This window comes from Gadus morhua, chromosome 3 (assembly GCF_902167405.1).
Source record: "Gadus morhua chromosome 3, gadMor3.0, whole genome shotgun sequence".
Lineage (NCBI taxonomy): Eukaryota > Metazoa > Chordata > Actinopteri > Gadiformes > Gadidae > Gadus > Gadus morhua.
The window spans coordinates 21,915,800-21,936,995 of record NC_044050.1 but is presented as its reverse complement, the minus strand read 5'-3'; the positions used below and the strand labels follow the sequence as shown (position 1 = coordinate 21,936,995).

The 21,196-nt window shown below is 46.5% G+C and overlaps 1 protein-coding gene across 1 annotated transcript in view; it reads right to left on the bottom strand.

Moving 5' to 3' along the window:
* Positions 1 to 19,968, bottom strand: part of sos1 (son of sevenless homolog 1 (Drosophila)) — a 23,376-nt gene extending 3,408 nt beyond the window's left edge. The window contains exons 1-19 of the mRNA XM_030350817.1: positions 18,786 to 19,968; positions 18,090 to 18,215; positions 17,704 to 17,835; positions 16,285 to 16,449; positions 15,953 to 16,162; positions 14,600 to 14,743; positions 14,042 to 14,152; positions 13,718 to 13,816; positions 11,908 to 12,035; positions 9,504 to 10,165; positions 8,073 to 8,154; positions 6,859 to 6,975; positions 6,628 to 6,731; positions 5,893 to 6,136; positions 5,639 to 5,758; positions 5,109 to 5,271; positions 2,139 to 2,256; positions 1,554 to 1,726; positions 1,048 to 1,164 (exon numbers count right to left, since the gene is read on the bottom strand). Of these exons, the coding sequence (XP_030206677.1) occupies positions 1,048 to 1,164; positions 1,554 to 1,726; positions 2,139 to 2,256; positions 5,109 to 5,271; positions 5,639 to 5,758; positions 5,893 to 6,136; positions 6,628 to 6,731; positions 6,859 to 6,975; positions 8,073 to 8,154; positions 9,504 to 10,165; positions 11,908 to 12,035; positions 13,718 to 13,816; positions 14,042 to 14,152; positions 14,600 to 14,743; positions 15,953 to 16,162; positions 16,285 to 16,449; positions 17,704 to 17,835; positions 18,090 to 18,215; positions 18,786 to 18,884 (3,114 nt within the window). The 5' untranslated portion in view covers positions 18,885 to 19,968. The remainder of the gene's footprint in view (positions 1 to 1,047; positions 1,165 to 1,553; positions 1,727 to 2,138; positions 2,257 to 5,108; positions 5,272 to 5,638; positions 5,759 to 5,892; positions 6,137 to 6,627; positions 6,732 to 6,858; positions 6,976 to 8,072; positions 8,155 to 9,503; positions 10,166 to 11,907; positions 12,036 to 13,717; positions 13,817 to 14,041; positions 14,153 to 14,599; positions 14,744 to 15,952; positions 16,163 to 16,284; positions 16,450 to 17,703; positions 17,836 to 18,089; positions 18,216 to 18,785) is intronic.
* Between the last annotated feature and the right edge of the window lie 1,228 nt (positions 19,969 to 21,196).

The window sequence follows — 21,196 nt, the reverse complement described above, 5'->3', positions numbered from 1 at the left end:
ATTAGGATAGCATACAATACTGATAGGAAACAATGTTTATAATGTATTGCGTATATCATTAAATAGAACCACAGTTACCGCATATCATATGTTATATCATATACGTTTTCTTTGGCGAAATTTATTTGAGGACTCAGTATTTCTGAAGTTGTGGAAGAAAACCCCTTATTCCATGCGTGAATTAGGCCATATTATTTGGTAATAAACTGAGCCATTTGCAGTTTCAAATTCATGTGCATCTGTCTCATCGGAGACTGCAGACGCGCTGTCAAAATATCAACTCGTCCGATTCAAATGCGCTGATGGGTCTTAAAGGGGATGGGAGCTGGCACTCTCATTGGTTTGTTGGACGTTACGCCCAAACCACACCTACGGGTAACTAGGCTGCTTCAGACCAACCCTTTTGACACTTGCGCCGCGACGCAAGTGTCATTTATCCGCCTGTAAAATAGCGATCGCGCCGTAGAACCGCCCACAAAGCCACTTGCGTTTCAGACCGTTAAAATAGGGCCCATAATGTGTACCAATACTGGTCATGTGTATTGATACTGTAGGTAATCATGTGTGTTGATACTATAGGTAATGTTTATTGATACTGTAGGTAATCATGTGTATTGATACTATCGGTAATCATGTGTATTGATACTATAGGTAATCATGTTTATTGATACTGTAGGTAATCATGTGTATTGATACTATAGGTAATCATGTGTGTTGATACTGTAGGTAATTGTGTGTATTGATACTATAGGTAATCATGTGTTTTGATACTGTAGGTAATCATGTGTGTTGATACTGTAGGTAATCATGTGTATTGATACCATAGGTAATCATGTGTGTTGATACTATAGGTAATCATGTGTATTGATACCATAGGTAATCATGTGTATTGATACTGTATAGGTAATCATGTGTGTTGATACTAATCACGTGTATTGATACTAAAGGTAATCATGTGTATTGATATCGATCATGTGTATTGATCCTGATCATGTGTATTGATCCTGATCATGTGTATTGATACTGATCATGTGTATTGATCCTTACAAAGCGGGGCAGAGACTTGACGTTGCGTGGTTCTATTTCCAGAGACTTGTTGAACAGATAGTCGGCAAACTCCTTCTCCGCCCGATCCGCCATCGGGTTCAGGTTCTCAAAGAACCGCTGAGAAAAGAGGACGTTTCAGTCACCAAACCATAGCCTTAACTCATAACCCTAACCATTAGCCCAACCATAACCTTCACTAAACCTAACTCATAACCCCAACCCATATCCCTAACCCACATAACCCCTAACCCATAAGTGGTGAGTTATTCTACGCTACAGGTATCATCACCTGGAGGTGTTCTTGTACTAGTGGTGAGTTATTCTACTCTACAGGTAACATCACCTGGTGGTACGGTTGTACTAGTGGTGAGTTAGTCTACTGTTAGGGATGACACCTTCTGGCTGGTGATTGGTTGGTCCAGATTTCTTCCCCCCGTTGGTCGAAGAGTATGTCAAATATCAGTGGAGCAGGATCTGTTCGGGTTAGTTGTGTGTTAGTTACTGACCCGGATGTCGGGCTCCTCCCTGAGGCAATAGGGCTGGTTCTGGTACTGCTGGATCTCTCCAGTGATCTCGGCCACCTTCCGCCGCTTGCTGAAGTTGATCAGCTCTTTCCCCGCCCTCCTCAGGAAGTCCGGGTTGCCCTCCTCCGTCTTCAGGATGTTAGTCAGGTAGATCCCTGCCAGCCCATAATATACATCCATGAGATATACTATACATCTCCATGAGATATACTCTTCATCCCCATGAGATATACTCTTCATCCCCATGAGATATACTGTTAATCTCCATGAGATATACTGTACATCCCCATGAGATATACTGTTAATCTCCATGAGATATACTGTAAATCCCCATGAGATATACTGTACATCCCCATGAGATATACTGTACATCCCCATGAGATATACTGTACATCTTCATTCTAATATACTGTTAATCTCCATGAGATATATGGTTAATCTACATGAGATGTATGTATCTATTTAGATATACAGTATATACATGGCTATATACATTATATCTTTGTGTAAATATATATACAGTATATACTGTAGCCATCTATATGTAGAGCCTTCTATAGAAGCTACCGAAGAAGGGGACGCAGGGTGGGTTGATGGAGCGCAGCTTGGCCAGGTACTTCCTGTAGTGGTCCTCGCTCAGCTCATGGGCTTCCTCCAGGATCCTCCGCTGACGACCAGAGATCAGCTGGAGGCGGAGGGAGGAGCAGGTCATTAGGGAGCAGGTAGGGGCCAGACAGTACAGAGACAGGTCATTAGGGAGCAGGTAGGGGCCAGACAGTACAGAGACAGGTCATTAAGGAGCAGGTAGGGGCTAGACAGTACAGAGACAGGTCATTAGGGAGCAGGTAGGGGCCAGACAGTACAGAGACAGGTCATTAAGGAGCAGGTAGGGGCTAGACAGTACAGAGACAGGTCATTAGGGAGCAGGTAGGGGCTAGACAGTACAGAGACAGGTCATTAGGAAGCAGGTAGGGGCTAGACAGTACAGAGACAGGTCATTAAGGAGCAGGTAGGGGCTAGACAGTACAGAGACAGGTCATTAGGGAGCAGGTAGGGGCTAGACATTACAGAGACAGATCATTAGGGAGCAGGTAGGGGCTAGACAGTACAGAGACAGGTCATTAGGAAGCAGGTAGGGGCCAGACAGTACAGAGACAGGTCATTAAGGAGCAGGTAGGGGCTAGACAGTACAGAGACAGGTCATTAAGGAGCAGGTAGGGGCTAGACAGTACAGAGACAGGTCATTAGGGAGCAGGTAGGGGCTAGACAGAACAGAGACAGGTCATTAAGGAGCAGGTAGGGGCTAGACCAGGGGTGTCAAACATACGGCCCGCGGGCCGGATGATTTGATCAGGCCCGCGACTTGTAGAGACGCGGGTACTTCTGAGTATGTCAAAAAAGAAAGTACGTCTCTAGCCCATTCCTGTGATGAGTTATGATTTTCTAAAGAAGTAACCAAAATGCTTACTCCAGCCGCTAGGGGGCAGCCAAAGTATAGTATAGTAGTACAGTATAACGACAGCATACGCGCATTCAAGTTAAAACTGTCAGTCTGGGAGACGCAGCTATCTAGCGGTGGCATCGCCCATTTTACATGTCAAACAGCTGTGCGTGCGACCGGACGTAATGCTGATATTACGTCCGGTCCCTCTGATACAAAGACAAGATAATAACAGGATTGCTGCAAGAGTTCAAGCGGAGGTTTCAGGTCTTCAGTGAACTAGAAAAGAAATTTGCAGTTTTTCCGCCCGCCATTTACAGTCAAGCCTTCTGACATGCCACCTGACATCCAACTCGAGATAATTGACTTGCAGTGTGATACCAATATGATGGAGAAATTTGCGTAGGTGGGCTTGGACACATTTTATTAATATCTCTTGCCAGGGTACCCCAAATTAACATCCCTGGCTGCAAAGGTTTTATCCATTTTTGGGACTACCTACCTTTGTGAACAGGTGTTCTCTGTAATGACCCTAAATAAAACAAAACACCTGATATTGATGCACTCGTAAAGGCTAAAAGATGCCAAGTTTCAGGAGCAAGCAGCAGGAAATAGACCGCAGTGAGAAAAAAATAGTTAATCGGCAAGTTGGCCTGGGTCTAATTCTTGTGATGCTCTTTCAGAAATGTTTGCACATGAATACAGATCTTTGAAAATAAGTTTACTCAGGTTTCATGTTAAAAGAAAATAAATATTGTGCAGTATATCATTCTCAGCTTCAGTAGACTACAAAACAGTTTGATCTGATGTAGCCTAATCTCATTGCTCATGCACAGCTACAACTTTTATGTCACTGTTTATTTTATTTATATGTGCACATTTTTTTCAAGGCAGTATGATAGCTTTCTTCATAGCTCCCACTGTAGTTTGTTTAGTGTATTGAGTTGGTTCAGGTGTTCAGATGTAAAAATGTATTCACTCAACTCTATAAAAATAAACCAGTTAGTTAATGTGAAATGCATTTTATTTAAATTCCATAGGCCTATCTGTGAATAAATGTGTTAATATAGATTCTTGTGATCCGTGATTATGTAGGCTAAAAATGTAGGCTGAATGATGAAGCATAGTATTGAAAAACAAAGCTAAAGATTTGGAGTTGACGTAGGTTATTTTGCTATTATTTTACTGGTCCGGCCCACTTGAGATCAGATGGGCTGTATGTGGCCCCTGAACCAAAATGAGTTTGACACCCCTGGGCTAGACAGTACAGAGACAGGCCATTAGGGAGCAGGTAGGGGCTAGACAGTACTGAGACAGGTCATTAGGGAGCAGGTAGGGGCTAGACAGTACAGAGACAGGTCATTAGGGAGCAGGTAGGGGCTAGACAGTACTGAGACAGGTCATTAAGGAGCCGGTAGGGACTGGACAGTACAGAGACAGGTCATTAAGGAGCAGGTAGGGGCTAGACAGAACAGAGACAGGTCATTAAGGAGCCGGTAGGATTAGACAGTACAGAGACAGGTCATTAGGGAGCAGGTAGGGGCTAGACAGTACAGAGACAGGTCATTAGGGAGCAGGTAGGGGCTAGACAGTACTGAGACAGGTCATTAAGGAGCAAGTCACTCACTATGTCAGCTGGAGTGGGGAGTGCAATAAACACAGCACACAGAACAATAGAAACTAAAACATAGCAATAATCCCATTTGCGTATGAGTGCAATACACATCATCAGTATCAATACACATGATGGACTTAATGACCTCTCTTCTATTTCTCACCCCTTCCCCAACTCTCCATTCCTCCTCCTCCTCCCCCTCCGCCTTAAACCCCAACATGAACAACCTTCCGATTGGCTCAGGCCGAGTTCCAGCCCGCCCCACAGTAACGTGTTCACAGCAACGACCGCCCGGACATCATAACTAGTGTAACCAAGGGTTACCTCGAAGGTGTAAAGACACTATGGAGACACATCTTTAAGGGTTAAGGGATACCTTGACGGTGTAAAGACACTTTGAGAAAACGGCTTTAATGGTTAAGGGATCCCTTGAAGGTGCAAAGACGCCATTAAGGCACAGCCTTGAGGGTTAAGGGGTTACCTCAAAGGTGTGGTCAAGGCGGTACACTGGGGAGGAGTTCATGGCGCTGACGATTTCCAGAACGCCGTTAAAGTTGTTGAGCTCCTGGAACACCTGCAGGACCTCTATGATCCTACCGACCACAGCCACACGCTCGTCCAGGTGCTCCGTCTCCACCATACACCTGGACACAGAGGACATGCTCTATAGATCTAGATCTAGATCCTCCTCGTCTCCACCATACACCTGGACACAGAGGACATGCTCTATAGATCTAGATCCTCCTCGTCTCCACCATACACCTGGACACAGAGGACATGCTCTATAGATCTAGATCCTCCTCGTCTCCACCATACACCTGGACACAGAGGACATGCTCTATAGATCTAGATCCTCCTCGTCTCCACCATACACCTGGACACAGAGGACATGCTCTATAGATCTAGATCCTCCTTGTCTCCACCTTACACCTTGACACAGAGGACATGCTCTGTAGATCTAGATCTAGACCCTCCAGGTTCTCCACATTAGGTATATATGTAGTGTCTTACTTCTCAAACCACAGCGTGAGGTTAGTCGTGTGTCGGATCATCGTCAGCAGGTTGGGGGAGTTGAGCTCCTTGTCTTCCTTGGTCCAGACGCTGCCCACCAGCTCTGACGGCTGCACCGCCCTGCACAGAGGACCCCCACCCTGCTCAGCTACTACGTCTGCACCGCCCTGCGTGTGCGTGCGTGTGCGTGTGTGTGTGTGTGTGCGTGTGTGTGTGTGCGCGTGCGTGAGTGCCTGCGTGCGTGCGTGCGCTACCTGAACAACTCGGACTCCAGCAGGGTTAGTTGGCGGGCTATCTCGATGGGGTGAAGGGTCAGAAGGTCAAAGTGCTCGCTCTGTCCCGGCCTGCAGATGTGCCACTCCACAGGTGGAGGTGAGTTCTGGAAGGTGATGTTGGGGGCGGAGCTCTGCAGGGGGGGGTTCAGGCTGGGACCACTGGCCTGTTTCTTCCTCAGGATGATCTTACTAATGGACTCCACCCACTTCTTCATGGGCTTACCTGTGGAAGACAAACACACAACCCTTGGTGATAGGCTACACCCCCAAGTGTTTGCTGCTAGGGGTTACGGTAGGTGTCTGTTGCTAGGGGTTACGGCAGGTGTCTGTTGCTAAGGGTTACGACAGGTGTCTGCTGCTAGGGGTTACGACAGGTGTCGGTTGTTAGGGGTACGGCAGGTGTCTGTCGCTAGGGCTACTGCAGGTGTCTGTTGCTAGGGTAACGGCAGGTGTCTGCTGCTAGGGGTTAGGGCAGGTGTCTGTTGCTAAGGGTTACGACAGGTGTCGGTTGTTAGGGGTACGGCAGGTGTCTGTCGCTAGGGCTACTGCAGGTGTCTGTTGCTAGGGTAACGGCAGGTGTCTGCTGCTAGGGGTTAGGGCAGGTGTCTGTTGCTAAGGGTTACAACAGGTGTCGGTTGTTAGGGGTACGGCAGGTGTCTGTCGCTAGGGCTACTGCAGGTGTCTGTTGCTGGGGTAACGGCGGGGGTCCGGTACCTCTGACCAAAGCGATGAAGTCCTCCAGCCTCCTGAGCAGTTCGGCGTCTCGCTCAAAGTCGTAGAAGTGATGCTCCACCCAGTGGCGACACACGTTCAGGACCCTGAGAACCACACATGCCGTCAGTGTGTGTGTGTGTGTGTATTTATTTGAACACAGTGTGGTGCTGGAGGCATCCAGCAGTGCTGAGCGCCTGTTTGTAAACCCGACCAGCAGGGGGCGGTGCTGACCTGAGCTGGACCGGCTGGACGAACTCCTTCCTGAAGCGTTTGAGCTCAGCGCTCAGCAGAGGCTCCCCGGCCCCGGACTCCTCCCCCTCCGCCGGACGCTGCTCCGGGATCTCAAACCTGGGGGCGCACAAGACCAGGAGCTAGGGGACCCGCGGGGACCTAGGGAGCACACTAGGTCCTAGGGGACCCGCGGGGACCTAGGGAGCACACTAGGTCCTAGGGGACCCGTGGGGACCTAGGGAGCACACTAGGTCCTAGGGGACCCGCGGTGACCTAGGGAGCACACTAGGTCCTAGGGGGCCCGTGGGGACCTAGGGAGCACACTAGGTCCTAGGGGACCCGAGGGGACCTAGGGAGCACACTAGGACCTAGGGGACCCGTGGGGACCTAGGGAGCACACTAGGACCTAGGGAACACATGGTGACCTAGGGGACCCGCGGTGACCTAGGGAGCATACTAGGTCCTAGGGAACACACGGTGACCTAGGGAGCACACTAGGTCCTAGGGAACACACGGTGACCTAGGGAGCACACTAGGTCCTAGGGGACACACGGTGACCTAGGGAGCACACTAGGTCCTAGGGGACACACGGGGACCTAGGGGACACACTAGGTCCTAGGGAACACACGGTGACCTAGGGGACACACGGTGACCTAGGGAACACACGTGACCTAGGGAACATACTAGGACCTAAAGAGCATACTAGGACCTAGCAGAACATAATAGGATCTAAGGAACACTAGTTCTAGAAGATCTACGAGACCTTCTACTCTGTTCTAGTAGTACTACAGTAATAGTAATGCAGTAACACTATATACTAGTGGTACTACATTAATGCTATATAACAGCGCTAGTACAGTAATAGTAGGACAGTGTCACTATATACTAGTGGTACTACATTAATATAACAGTGCTAGTACAGTAGTATTTACTATATACTAGTGGTACTACATTAATACTATATAACAGTGCTAGTACAGTAGTATTTACTATACACTAGTGGTACTACATTAATACTATATAACAGTGCTAGTACAGTAGTATTTACTATATACTAGTGGTACTACATTAATACTATATAACAGTGCTAGTACAGTAGTATTTACTATATACTAGTGGTACTACATTAATACTATATAACAGTGCTAGTACAGTAGTATTTACTATACACTAGTGGTCCTTCAGTATGAGCGCTGCGGTGCTGAGGTCGGTACCTCTCAATGAGCAGGCCAAGCAGCTGCTGGGGTCGGCAGAAGGAGCGGTAGGTGGTCAGGAAGGTTCTCACGAAGTTTGGATCTGAGAAGAGAAGACACTTCTGGTTACAGACCTTCTGGTTAGTGTTACAGGTTAGTGTTACAGACCTTCTGGTTAGTGTTACAGGTTAGTGTTACAGACCTTCTGGTTAGTGTTACAGGTTAGTGTTACAGACCTTCTGGTTAGTGTTACAGACCTTCTGGTTAGTGTTACAGACCTTCTGGTTACAGACCTTCCAGTTAGTGTTACAGACCTTCTGGTTAGTGTTAGAGACCTTCTGGTTATTGTTAGAGACCTTCTGGTTAGTGTTACAGACCTTCTGGTTAGTGTTACAGACCTTCTGGTTAGTGTTACAGACCTTCTGGTTAGTGTTACAGGTTAGTGTTACAGACCTTCTGGTTAGTGTTACAGGTTAGTGTTACAGACCTTCTGGTTAGTGTTACAGACCTTCTGGTTAGTGTTAGAGACCTTCTGGTTAGTGTTACAGACCTTCTGGTTAGTGTTACAGACCTTCTGGTTAGTGTTACAGACCTTCTGGTTAGTGTTAGAGACCTTCTGGTTAGTGTTACAGACCTTCTGGTTACAGACCTTCTAGTTAGTGTTAGAGACCTTCTGGTTAGTGTTAGAGACCTCCTGGTTAGTGTTACAGACCTTCTGGTTAGTGTTACAGACCTTCTGGTTAGTGTTACAGACCTTCTGGTTAGTGTTACAGACCTCCTGGTTAGTGTTACAGACCTTCTGGTTAGTGTTACAGACCTTCTGGTTAGTGTTAGAGACCTTCTGGTTAGTGTTAGAGACCTTCTGGTTAGTGTTAGAGACCTTCTGGTTAGTGTTACAGGTTAGTGTTACAGACCTTCTGGTTAGTGTTACAGACCTTCTGGTTAGTGTTACAGACCTTCTGGTTAGTGTTACAGACTTTCTGGTTAGTGTTAGAGACCTCCTGGTTAGTGTTACAGACCTTCTGGTTAGTGTTACAGACCTTCTGGTTAGTGTTACAGACCTTCTGGTTAGTGTTAGAGACCTTCTGGTTAGTGTTACAGACCTTCTGGTTACAGACCTTCTAGTTAGTGTTAGAGACCTTCTGGTTAGTGTTAGAGACCTTCTGGTTAGTGTTAGAGACCTTCTGGTTAGTGTTACAGACCTTCTGGTTAGTGTTAGAGACCTAGATAGGTAGGTAGGTTCTAACCTCTATATAAGACATAGTAGGTTCTAACCTGTTTGTAAGTCATGGTAGGTTGGTTCTAGTACCCTCTACATTAGACACGGTAGGTTCTAACCTGTATCTAAGACATGGTAGGTTCTACCATCTACATTAGACACGGTCGGTTCCAACCTGTATATAAGACATGGTAGGTTCTTCTAACCTCTATACAGACACGGTAGGTCCTTACCTGCATACATGTGGAAGGTGAGCCTCTCGATGAGCTTGAGGACGGTCCCAGCCTTGATGATGGGGATCCCGGACTTGGACTGGACGTTCTCCTCGAACACCACGTTCTCCTCCGAGTCGGGCTCTGCGAAGCGGTAGGTCTCGGCCCGGGGCAGCCTCATCTGCTCCTCCTTCTCCTCCTGCAGCATGGCCGAGTCCAGCATGCGCTCCAGCGTGCAGCGGTACTGCAGCGAGATGAGAGCCGCCATCCAGCCGTTCTTCTCCTCGGCCGTCTTGGCGGCGAACACCACGCTGTTGCCGTCCTTCAGGACGATCTCGAAGGCGTGGCGGTACTCGCCCTCCCTGTCGTCCTTGTCGTTGATGTGGACCTTCCGCATGAGGAACTTCTCCTTCAGCCGGTACTCGGCCGGGGAGCCGGAGCTGGGGAGGCGGGGCACGCTGTGGTTCAGCTTGCAGCAGATCATGAGGCCGTCGAACAGGAAGATGTGGCGCTCGTGCTTGGCGCCGACGCGCGTCAGCGGGCCCTCCATGATGAACTGGTTGCAGCACTGGCCGATGTCCTTGCCCTCCCAGCCGTCGATGTTCTTCTGGATCTCGTTCATCTTCCGGATGGCCACGGGCTTCCCCCTCATCTGCTGGCTGTAGAACCGGCCCGCCGACTCACTGGGGAGGTGGAGGAGGAGGGGGTTTAAGATGGAGGTGAGGGGGAGGAGGTGGAGGAGGAGGGGGTTTAAGGAGGAGGTGGAGGAGGTTTAAGGAGGAGGTGGAGGAGGAGGGGGTTTAAGGAGGAGGTGGAGGAGGTTTAAGGAGGAGGTGGAGGAGGAGGGGGTTTAAGGAGGAGGTGGAGGAGGTTTAAGGAGGAGGTGGAGGAGGTTTAAGGAGGAGGTGGAGGAGGAGGGGGTTTAAGGAGGAGGTGGAGGAGGTTTAAGGAGGAGGTGGAGGAGGAGGGGGTTTAAGGAGGAGGTGGAAGAGGTTTAAGGAGGAGGTGGAGGAGGAGGGGGTTTAAGGAGGAGGAGAGGAGGAGAAGGTGGAGGAGGAGGGGGTGAGGAGGAGAAGGAGGGGGTCTCTCTCTCTCACTCCCCCTCTCCCTCTCGTTGACAAGAGTATAATAAAATCACAAAAAATGCCCTATACGGTGCATTTTTAACAGATACAAAAAGTTGTGATTAATTGCAGTTTAACAGTTAAATCGATTGACAGCCCTAGTTAATATATATTATAAAATTATGTATGAGTAAAAGTAATATACACAACATACAAGACTACATAAAATATTAGAAAAGGTCTCGTTTTATAGTATATACTTGACTAAGTCATTAGTTTAGTAGGATATAATATATTAGTATAAGTCAGTAGTATTATGCTACAAGTCAACAGTAAAACTGTGTATATTGCTACAAGTCAGCAGTATAATAATATATATTAGTACAAGGCAGCAGTATAATGGTACAAGTCAACAGTATAATGCTGTGTACTAGTACAAGTTAGCAGTATAATGGTACAAGTCAGCGGTATAATGGTGTGTATTAGTACAAGTCAACAGTATAATGGTGGATAATAATACAAATCAGCAGTATAATGGTACAAGTAGGCAGTATAATTGCGTGTATTAGTACAAGTCAGCAGAATAAGGTGTATAATGCATCAGTATGGGTGTGTGCTGGAGTGAAAGCGTCTTATGCAAGCGGTGCTCTGGGTGAGAGCTTAGAGAGCATTCCTGGAGGTATTTACTCCACAATAACAAGTATTCTTCTACGTACCCTGGACCCATGAACACAACGCTCCCTCCTCACCACCTCATCTCACCGCTGCCTCCACCGCTCACAACCACAGAGTCCCTCTTCTGAGGGCTGGAACCGAGTGTGGGAGATCCAGACAATAACAGGTCCATCACCCCCTGCCGCCGACCTCACTTCCTGTCCCACCCCCTACCACCCTGTCTATTTTACATTACTTCCTGTCCCACCCCCAACCCCCCTGTCCTTTTTACCTCACTTCCTGTCCCACCCCCAAACCCCCCCTTCTATTTTAAACCACAGGAAAGGGAGGGGACATGTGTGTGGTGTGTGTATGTCGGGATTGTGTGCGTCTGTAGGGTGTGTGTATGCAAGTAGGTATTGTGTGCGCTTGTGTGTGTGTGTGTGTGCGTGCGTGCTTGGTGTGTGAGTGTACTTGGTGTGTGTGTGTGCGCTTGTGTGTGTGGTATGGTGTGCGTTTGGTGCTTGGTGTGTGCTTGGTGTGTGTGTGTGGTGTGTGCTTGGTGTGTGTGTGTGTGTGCTTGGTGTGTGTGTGTGTGTGTGCTTGGTGTGTGCTTGGTGTGTGTGTGTGTGTGTGTGTGTGTGTGTGTGTGTGTGTGCTTGGTGTGTGTGTGTGTGTGCTTGGTGTGTGTGTGTGTGTGTGTGTACCTGAGTCTCCTCTTGGCCAGGTTGCGGGTGCAGATCCTTTCCATGCTGCCCTGCAGGTTAAGCAGGGCGGTGATGGCCTGCTTCAAACACTCCTTATCCTCCTCATCCTCACTCTTCTCCTCAAGTTGCTGAAGAACAACCACAGGTAGCCACCAGGAAAGGTTAATTCACCCCCAGAAGGTCACATCAGTACCAGAGATAGTCACATCACCACTAGAGATAGTCACATCACCACTAGAGATAGTTACATCAGTACCAGAGATAGTCACATCAGCCCTAGAGATAGTCACATCAGTACCAGAGATAGTCACATCAGCCCTAGAGATAGTCACATCACCACTAGAGATAGTCACATCACCACTAGAGATAGTCACATCACCACAAGAGATAGTCACATCACCACTAGAGATAGTCACATCACCACTAGAGATAGTCACATCACCACTAGAGATAGTCACATCACCATTAGAGATAGTCACATCAGCCCTAGAGATAGTCACATCACCACTAGAGACAGTCACATCAGTACCAGAGATAGTCACATCACCACTAGAGATAGTCACATCACCACTAGAGATAGTCACATCACCACTAGAGATAGTCACATCACCACTAGAGATAGTCACATCATCACTAGAGATAGTTACATCAGCACCAGAGATAGTTACATCAGTACCAGAGATAGATACATCAATGCGAGAGATAGTTATATCACCACTAGAGATAGTTACATCACCAGTAGAGATAATCACATCTCCACCAGAGATAGTCACATCACCACTACAGATAGTTACATCACCACTAGAGATAGTCACATCATCACTAGAGATAGTCACATCACCACTAGAGATAATCATAGATAGTCACTTTATTACCATGGATAGTTTCATCACCACTCAACATAGTTTCATCACCACTAGAGATATTCACATCACCACTACAGATAGTTACATCAAAGTGTTTTTCAACATCTTGGATATATTGCGGGTCAGCTTAGCTCAGGAGGTAGAGCGGTTGTCTTGTAACCTAAAGGTTGCTAGTTCGATCCCCAGCTCTAGTTGAGTGTTGATGTGTCCCTGAACAAGGCACGTTACCCTAACTGCTCCTGACGAGCCTTGCATGGTTGACTCTGCCGTCGGTGTGTCAATTTGTATTAACCAATGTAAGTGGCTTTGGATAAAAGCTTCTGCTAAATGCCCTAATTGTAATTGTAACTGCGTTTTCAACATAGTTTCAATAGATCAGAAATTCTCTTGTTTCCAGATTGACTTGTTGGCTCATGTACATTTACAGTATGTTGAGAAACGTGTAAACATTAGCGTGATTTGATAGCAAGAATACGGCAGCTCTGCAAAGATCGCCGTGGTGTTTCTGAGTCCCAACTCGGATCGTCGCGAAAGCGCAGTCAGGAGGAGTGAGACCTTTGCTCCAGGGGTAAAGTAAGGTCTGAAGGAGTGAGACCCAGGGGTAAACTAAGGTCTGGAGGAGTGAGCTCCAGGGGTAAAGTGAGGTCTGAAGGAGTGAGCTCCAGGGGTAAAGTGAGGTCTGAAGGAGTGAGCTCCAGGGGTAAAGTAAGGTCTGAAGGAGTGAGACCCAGGGGTAAACTAGTGTCTGAAGGAGTGAGCTCCAGGGGTAAAGTGAGGTCTGAAGGAGTGAGCTCCAGGGGTAAAGTAAGGTCTGAAGGAGTGAGACCCAGGGTTAACTAGTGTCTGAAGGAGTGAGCTCCAGGGGTAAAGTGAGGTCTGGAGGAGTGTGAACTGAGTGTCCGGGGTATGGCTGGAGTGAGAGATGGTTAAAGTAGGCGTCCTACCTTGAGTGTCTCAAAGTGATGAAGACAGTGGTAGACCGGTGTTAGGAGTAGGCGCGGAAGAACATACTGCACAGCCTCCTTGAAGCCATCACAGATAGACTGGAGAGGGGACAGATAAACACTATCAGGTACTACATAGATAAATTAGGGTTAATCCTCACATGGAGGCAGAAGACATTACTATCTGTTTATGGGTAAAGTTTAATAATTAGTAAAACTAGCTGGTTAGATGCTTTGTTGTTGTATTAGTAGCTGGTGAGTATAACTAGCTGGTTGGTATAACTAGCTGGTTTGTATAACTGACTAGCGTAACTAGCTTGTTACCTGCAAGTAGTCGGCTGCTCCAGGTTTGGACAGCTGACACAGGAAGTGGTCATGGAATTCAGGTCGCAGGATGTCTTGAGAGTAGGTCTCGTAGGGGTCAAAGGCCAACTCCTGAAACCGATAATCACATAATTGTTCACATGAGTAACAAGAAGCCCATCATGGGTGGCATTGCGAACTAGGGCTGCTCGATTATGGAGAAAATCATAATCACGATTATTTTGGTCAATATTGAAATCATGATTATTCAAACGATTATTTTTTTGAGTTTGAAAACATGAGGTATTTATTCAGCATGTCTCTCTCAAAAACAATAACAGTAACTGAGAACTTTGAAATTTCGACTTCAAAAAACTCACAAAATGGTCCAAAAGAAAATGTTCAAATCTAAAATAATGTACAGATATGTTACCAGCTGTTCTGCACCTTCTATAAAACACAAAAAAATAAATAAACCTAATGTTAATTTTGTGATCGTTTGACGCTAAAATCGAAATCGAGATCAAAATTCAATTAATCGCCCAGCCCTATTGCGAACCACATGACTCCCGGTCCTACCTCCGCCAGGTCCTCGAAGCAGCTCCCCACCAGTGGGTGGGGGTTCCCCTCGTCCGTCATCTCCACCGTGTCTTCTAGGAGACCCAGCAGCTTCACCGTCACCTCCTGGACATCCACGATCCGGCTGAAGATGCTGTCCACGTCCTGTCCACAGAAGAGATGAACACACATGTAGGAAGGCTCCATGTTCACATAGGGGGGGGCTCGCAGCTAACCATCATTAGGTGCTGAAAACGATTCATCTGAATCCAAAGGCACATACGATTAATTCAGAGGGCTTTGCCTCTGAGAGCCGGAGACACAGAGAGGTGACTAACGAATCACCATCTTCATATAACATTTAATACTTAATGTAAGATATAGTAATATTCCCTTAGCTCCCTTACTTAAACCTTTAAGAATATCGATCTCAGTCAATCAACCGTTATACATAAGACGTTTCTTGCTAAATACATATGGTTAACATAATATAATAACAGAAGTTAGGACTGGAATATGAACATTCAAGTGTTCTGAGTATCTGTAGAAAGGTATCGGTGCATTGGGATGATCAATGTGCTGACTGAGCAGGAGGTCTGAAGGCCTGGGGTACAGCTGTGCGTGTCTGGTGGTCCCTGCCTGGAAGCTCCGATAACGTCTACCAGATGGCAACAACGGGAGCATCTCTCCTCTTATCTCCCCTCTCCTCTATCCCCTCCACCCAGGTCTATAGCCTGGGTGGAGGCAGAGGCCAGTGAGAGTTTTGACAGACATGATCAACTTCTCCTCCAGAACAACAGAAGAAAAAGGCGCATTTGGGTCGCCTTGCCGGGACCAGGTGAGGTCACGGGTAGAAGCAGAAGTCTCTCTCCTCTACCGCACCCTCGATGTGAAGGAAATCCGGGGTCAAGTTGCAAAGGGAGGCGTTAAGACCAAGGCTCGTTAGGTTGGGAACGAGCCTAGTGCGCTTCAGGGTAGAATGCCGAGCTGTAGGCTCCCTATTCCAGCTGGGAGAGGGCTGTGTGTCTGGGTGTATTCCTTATATCTGTTGGGCGTTATGCAGATGGAGGGGGGTGCAAGGCACCCAAGTGTCACCCTGAGGCGCCCCAAGAGAATTCAGCTCAGCGCAGGTGCGCTGTACCATAGGAAGAGAATGATAGTTGCCGGCCCCGTTTTAAAACACTGATCGGTCTAGTTTGTTTTTGCGTTTTCTGACGGTTCCCCTTCCAGAGCATTCCTGGATGCTTTATTTTCGGGGGTTCTTGCAACACGGGCTTGTTGCTGTGAAATGCCATAGACATTTTTTCCACAGTGTAGAACTAGTACAAATAGAATATACATAGTATAGATAAGGAACATAGTGATGAATATCACCTGCTGGGAATAAAGCGTGGGATTGCCGCAGAAGGGCTCTCTGAAAATCTTTATGGTGAGGTTGAGTTGGCGTAGATACAGCCGGCCCTCGGTCATCAGGGAGCGGACCAGGTCGTAGTAGGTCTGCTCCTCGCTCACACACACCTCCTCCTCCAGGGAGCAGAACCCCCCCAGCACCTCCTCGTCCTGGTGGAACATGTCCATGAGAACCTGGAACACAGCCCCGCCCGTTAGTCACAGCACAACCAGTTAGTCATGACACTACCGGTGACGACTCCTCCACCGCAAGTTACAACACATCCTAAGACAGACGGAGGGACAGACAGACAGACCTTGTCGGCACACATTGCCACAGCGATGTCTTGTTGGGAGATCTCATAGTGCCGGATGTTCCTCACATAGTTTCCAGCCAGTTTCAGGATGTCCGCCGAGATGTACTCCAGCACGGCCACCATGTAGAGGGACACCTGGTGGTCGACTTTATAACCCAGGACCTCCTGCAACACATTAACATAATGTAGACACCTGGTGGGCTACCTCACAACCCAGGCCCTCCTGCCAGGCTTTGGCATAATGTAGATTAGTGTGTGTATCTTTAAGAGGGGATGTGTGTGTACCTTTAGTGGGGTAGTAAGATACCTTTAAGAGGGGTGGAGTGTGTACCTTTAAGAGGCTGGTGTGTGTACTTTTAAGAGGGGTGATGGGTGTACCTTTAAGAGGGATGGTGTGTGTGTACCTTTAAGAGTGGTGGTGTGTGTACCTTTAAGAGGGTGATGGGTGTACCTTTAAGAGTGGTGGTGTGTGTACCTTTAAGAGGGTCAGTGTGTGTACCTTTAATGGCGCATTTCTACTGCAGGGTGCGGAACGGATCGGATCGCAAAGGTGCGGGTCGGGTCTCGTTTCCACCGCCAAAAGTGGGCGCGACCCGGATTTTGCCGTACCCGTTCCGGCCCCGTTCTCGGGACTCCTCCGTTGGGGTACCGAAAACGAGACGAGACGCCTGAAAGGGTCCCGGGAAATTCTAGCCTCACCCCCCCACCGTTGATTGGTCGACAGAATCGTCACTTCCGGGCGACGCGGGGATAAAAACGAACAAACAGTAGCCTCGAGGTATTATTCTTTACAATTAACATGTTGCGTAAAACGCTTGCTTGGGCGAACAAGGAGGTGGAGACGTTCGTCTGCATTCTTGAGGAGGAAGACGTTGTTTACGATGTTTTACGTAGCTGCCGCGGCGATCGACATCCGGCCTACCACAAAGGGTACTGTCGGCAGTGGAAACGCGACCTCGGAACTGAGCTGGGCTATACCACCCCCTCCCTACCGCACCTTTGCGATCCGATCCGTTCCGCACCCTGCAGTGGAAACGCGGCATAAGAGAGTCAGTGGGTGTACCTTTAAGAGGGTCAGTGGGTGTACCTTTAAGAGGGTCAGTGGGTGTACCTTTAAGAGGGTTAGTGGTTGTACCTTTAAGAGGGTCAGTGGGTGTACCTTTAAGAGTGTCAGTGGGTGTACCTTTAAGAGGGTCAGTGGGTGTACCTTTAAGAGTGGTGGTGTGTGTACCTTTAAGAGGGTCAGTGGGTGTACCTTTAAGAGGGTCAGTGGGTGTACCTTTAAGAGGGTCAGTGGGTGTACCTTTAAGAGGTTCAGTGGGTGTACCTTTAAGAGTGGTGGTGTGTGTACCTTTAAGAGGGTCAGTGGGTGTACCATTAAGGGAGGGTGGGGGTACAATTGAGGGAGAGTGGGGCTACCTTTAAGAGAGGGTGGATCTTGTCAACAGGAAGTGCGAGGGGGTTGCGTCTCTTCCTCTTTTCAATGGCGGCCTGGGCGTCTGCGATGGCCCACTTATCAATAGGATGAGGAAAGCTCTTCTGTACTCGCTCCTGCGCACACACACACACACACAGACACACACACACACACACACACACACACACACACACACACACACACACACTCTCTTTCACCATATATATATATATATATATATATATATATACACGCAGTATATGTGTGCATTACCTCTACAGCATGCATGGTGATGTACAGTATATATTAATTATATAGTGTGGTATATATAGTAAGTATGTAGTATTTATATAGTACGCATGTAGTATGTATTAATGTATAGTAGTACCTCTACATCCTGTACTGTGCGTGGCTGGGCTGCACACAGCATGCTGAGCAGCAGGAGAATCAGCTCCTCGATGTACTGCAGCGCCTCCTGCTGGGAGGACAGCTTAGGATGCACCTGACTCAGCACCTACACACACGCACACACGCGCACACAAACACATCAATCTACACTAGTGTTCACGATACTTTATGATTAATATGATTGATAAATTCATACACATGAGCTTACCCGATATATCTGTATAGGATACATTATAGATATAATTATATAGGATATATATATATATATATATATATATATATATATATATATATATATATATATATATATATATATATATATATATATATATATAAATACCGGCTTACGTACAGAGAGATCGGAGGCTGACCTACACCACCGTTATGTGACATATTGTGGCTTTGGATTGATGATCATACTGAATCTTAACATTAATAAATAACTTTCAGATAACCATGTTCGAATCAATACTTTATATATTTACAAAAATAAATGAATAACTGAAAGATTGATCATGTACTTATCTATAGATGACATCAATTAATAAGTGGTAGATTTATAATATATCAGTAACTGTTCGATTGATTAGCAAATCATTATATTAGATTCATATTCAATCAATCAATAACTGATAGATAATGAAATCAATGGGCAACATATTGATAAGGCTCTTACTTTGTTGAGGGAGGGAACCAGCAGTCCTCTCCATTTGGGAGAATTCTCCTCATTGAAGAAGTCGTAATGGGTCTGTGCCGGCTGCATCACTGCTGTCATCTACACTATTATTATCATCAATACTATTATTACTAATGTTATTATTACTGTTGTTGGAGGGCAGGCAGCCACCATCACACCCACCCTTCTGATACCCAGCAAGGTGGCATATTGATGTTCTGTACCAAATGTAGTCCCAGCTACAGTAGTCCTAAGGACATATGAAGTCCCTGTACAGGTCGGATGTAGTCCCAGCTACAGCAGTCCAAAGAACAGAGGTAGTCCCTGTACGGGTCAGACGTAGTCCCAGCTACAGTAGCCCCAAGGACCGATGTAGTCCCAGCTACAGTAGTCCTGAGGACAGACGTAGTCCCAGCTACAGTAGTCCTAGAGACAGATGTAGTCCCAGCTACAGCAGTCCTCCGGGACAGATGTAGTCCCTGCTACAGCGGTCCTCCGGGACAGATGTTGAGACCATGCTGGTAACATCAGCTCACATCCAGATGTTTCAATAGAATTAGGCTCCAGTACGCTTTAGCATCCAGATGTTACTACTACCCTCCGGCTAGCATCCTCACTAGCTGTATTTAGGAGAGGGACGTTATAACGCAATTCAGGTAGCTAGCATGGTTGATATTGACTATACTAACACAGGTAGTACTACATGCCCTTCATATAAAGCAGGTAGTGCTAAATACTATTCATGTGAACCATGCTAGTATGAAGTACTCTGTTAGCATGCAGCCTACTAGCAGAGGCTAGCAGCAATGAACCAGGCACATCATATGGTTGTTAAACTGATCCATAGACACAACAAACATGTCGCCCAGATGACTGTGATGATGCTGTCTGCAGAGATATCCTGAGGTACTGGTGAGGTATTGTTGAGGTATTGTAGATATGATTTGTTATTGAGTTTCAAAGGTCGTAACGTAAGTCTGAGTCCAGAAGGTTATAAAGCATCGTCTTGAGGTCCAGGCTGACTCTGTCTGTTTCGCCTGGCTGTCTCTAACTCTTCCTCTCTCTGTCTCTCTCGCTCTGTTCCTGGTTTTCGTCTTATTATTTTTATTTAGTAGTATTTCCAGCTCTGCAGGTAATGGCCGGTCTGCCTGTAAAGCAGTGGAGCATGCGCACTAGACACACATGACGTACCTTTGACGAGGCAAGTGAAGTGAAGCTAAAATAAAAACAACACTAAATAGAAAATGCATTTCCTGCAAAAAAGGCGGCGAGTGCTTTAGTTTTAAGTGAGGTAGATTTTTTTTTATAAAGCTAAGTAGTTAAATCGTAAAGAAATGTTGAATAACTTAAATCAAGTGAAAAGATTTGAACAAAGTTCAAGAGTTTGGAGTCTGAACGGAGTAAACAAAGTAAACATAGAACCATTTAAAAAATGTCAAATGTTGGAAACAAATGAAAACTGTTAAACATAGCTAAAGTGATAAAGTTTGACGAAAGTTGAAAGTTTGATGGAAGTGTAACAACAAAAAAAACTGAATATAAGTACTATACAACAAGAGTCACGACAACGACTGCTGCAACTACAACCTATTGTATTTGAATTCAAGTGTTTGTTGGTCTGTTGAAAAAAAGGATTAATTCAATTTAGCAATTGTTTTCGAGAGGCATCAGCATTGATGTGCTTCAAAAATATATAGTAGGCTAGCTGAACTAAAGTGATTCCGTCCAAACCAATTTCAAAGGGAGGTTAATACGGAGAGCAATAGTAATGTAATATTGTTAGATTATGGCTGAGGCATAAAAGTGATTTGGCAGAATAATGGATAGCCTAGTAGTATTACTGGAACTGGCCTGCAGGTGGCATGACAGCAATTGGTATCCCGGTAGTAGGTAATCAAAGAATAGAAAAAAGTAGAAGCACAATATATTGCTTAAAGGGGCCCTAGTATACCACCGGGCGTGAGTTGGATCAGCCATTACAAGCCGTTTGAAGATCTTCCTTTTCAGTCTTACCAGCCTACCCAGTGGAACGTAGCAAATGCTACCTTATCTATAGGTGGACACTCCCACTTGTGATGTCACTAAGGCACAGTGGGAGGTGTACAGTGAGGGAGATGGAGTCTCCAGTAGGAAGGAGGTCTACAGGGTTGAGGGATGGTGTCTCCAGAAGGGTAGAGGTCTACAGTAAGAAGATATGGTAGAATAGCTCACCACTAGTACAACAGGACCTCCAGGTGATGTTACGTGTAAATAAGATTCACTCACAATGTAACTGTTTTATTCAACCTTTATTAAGCCAGGAAGATCCGATTGAGACACGCGATTTAATGTAAAAAAAGTCCACATGATGGAACACATACAATACAAAAAAGAAACGACTACAACACTACCTGAAAGCTACACAAAGAACA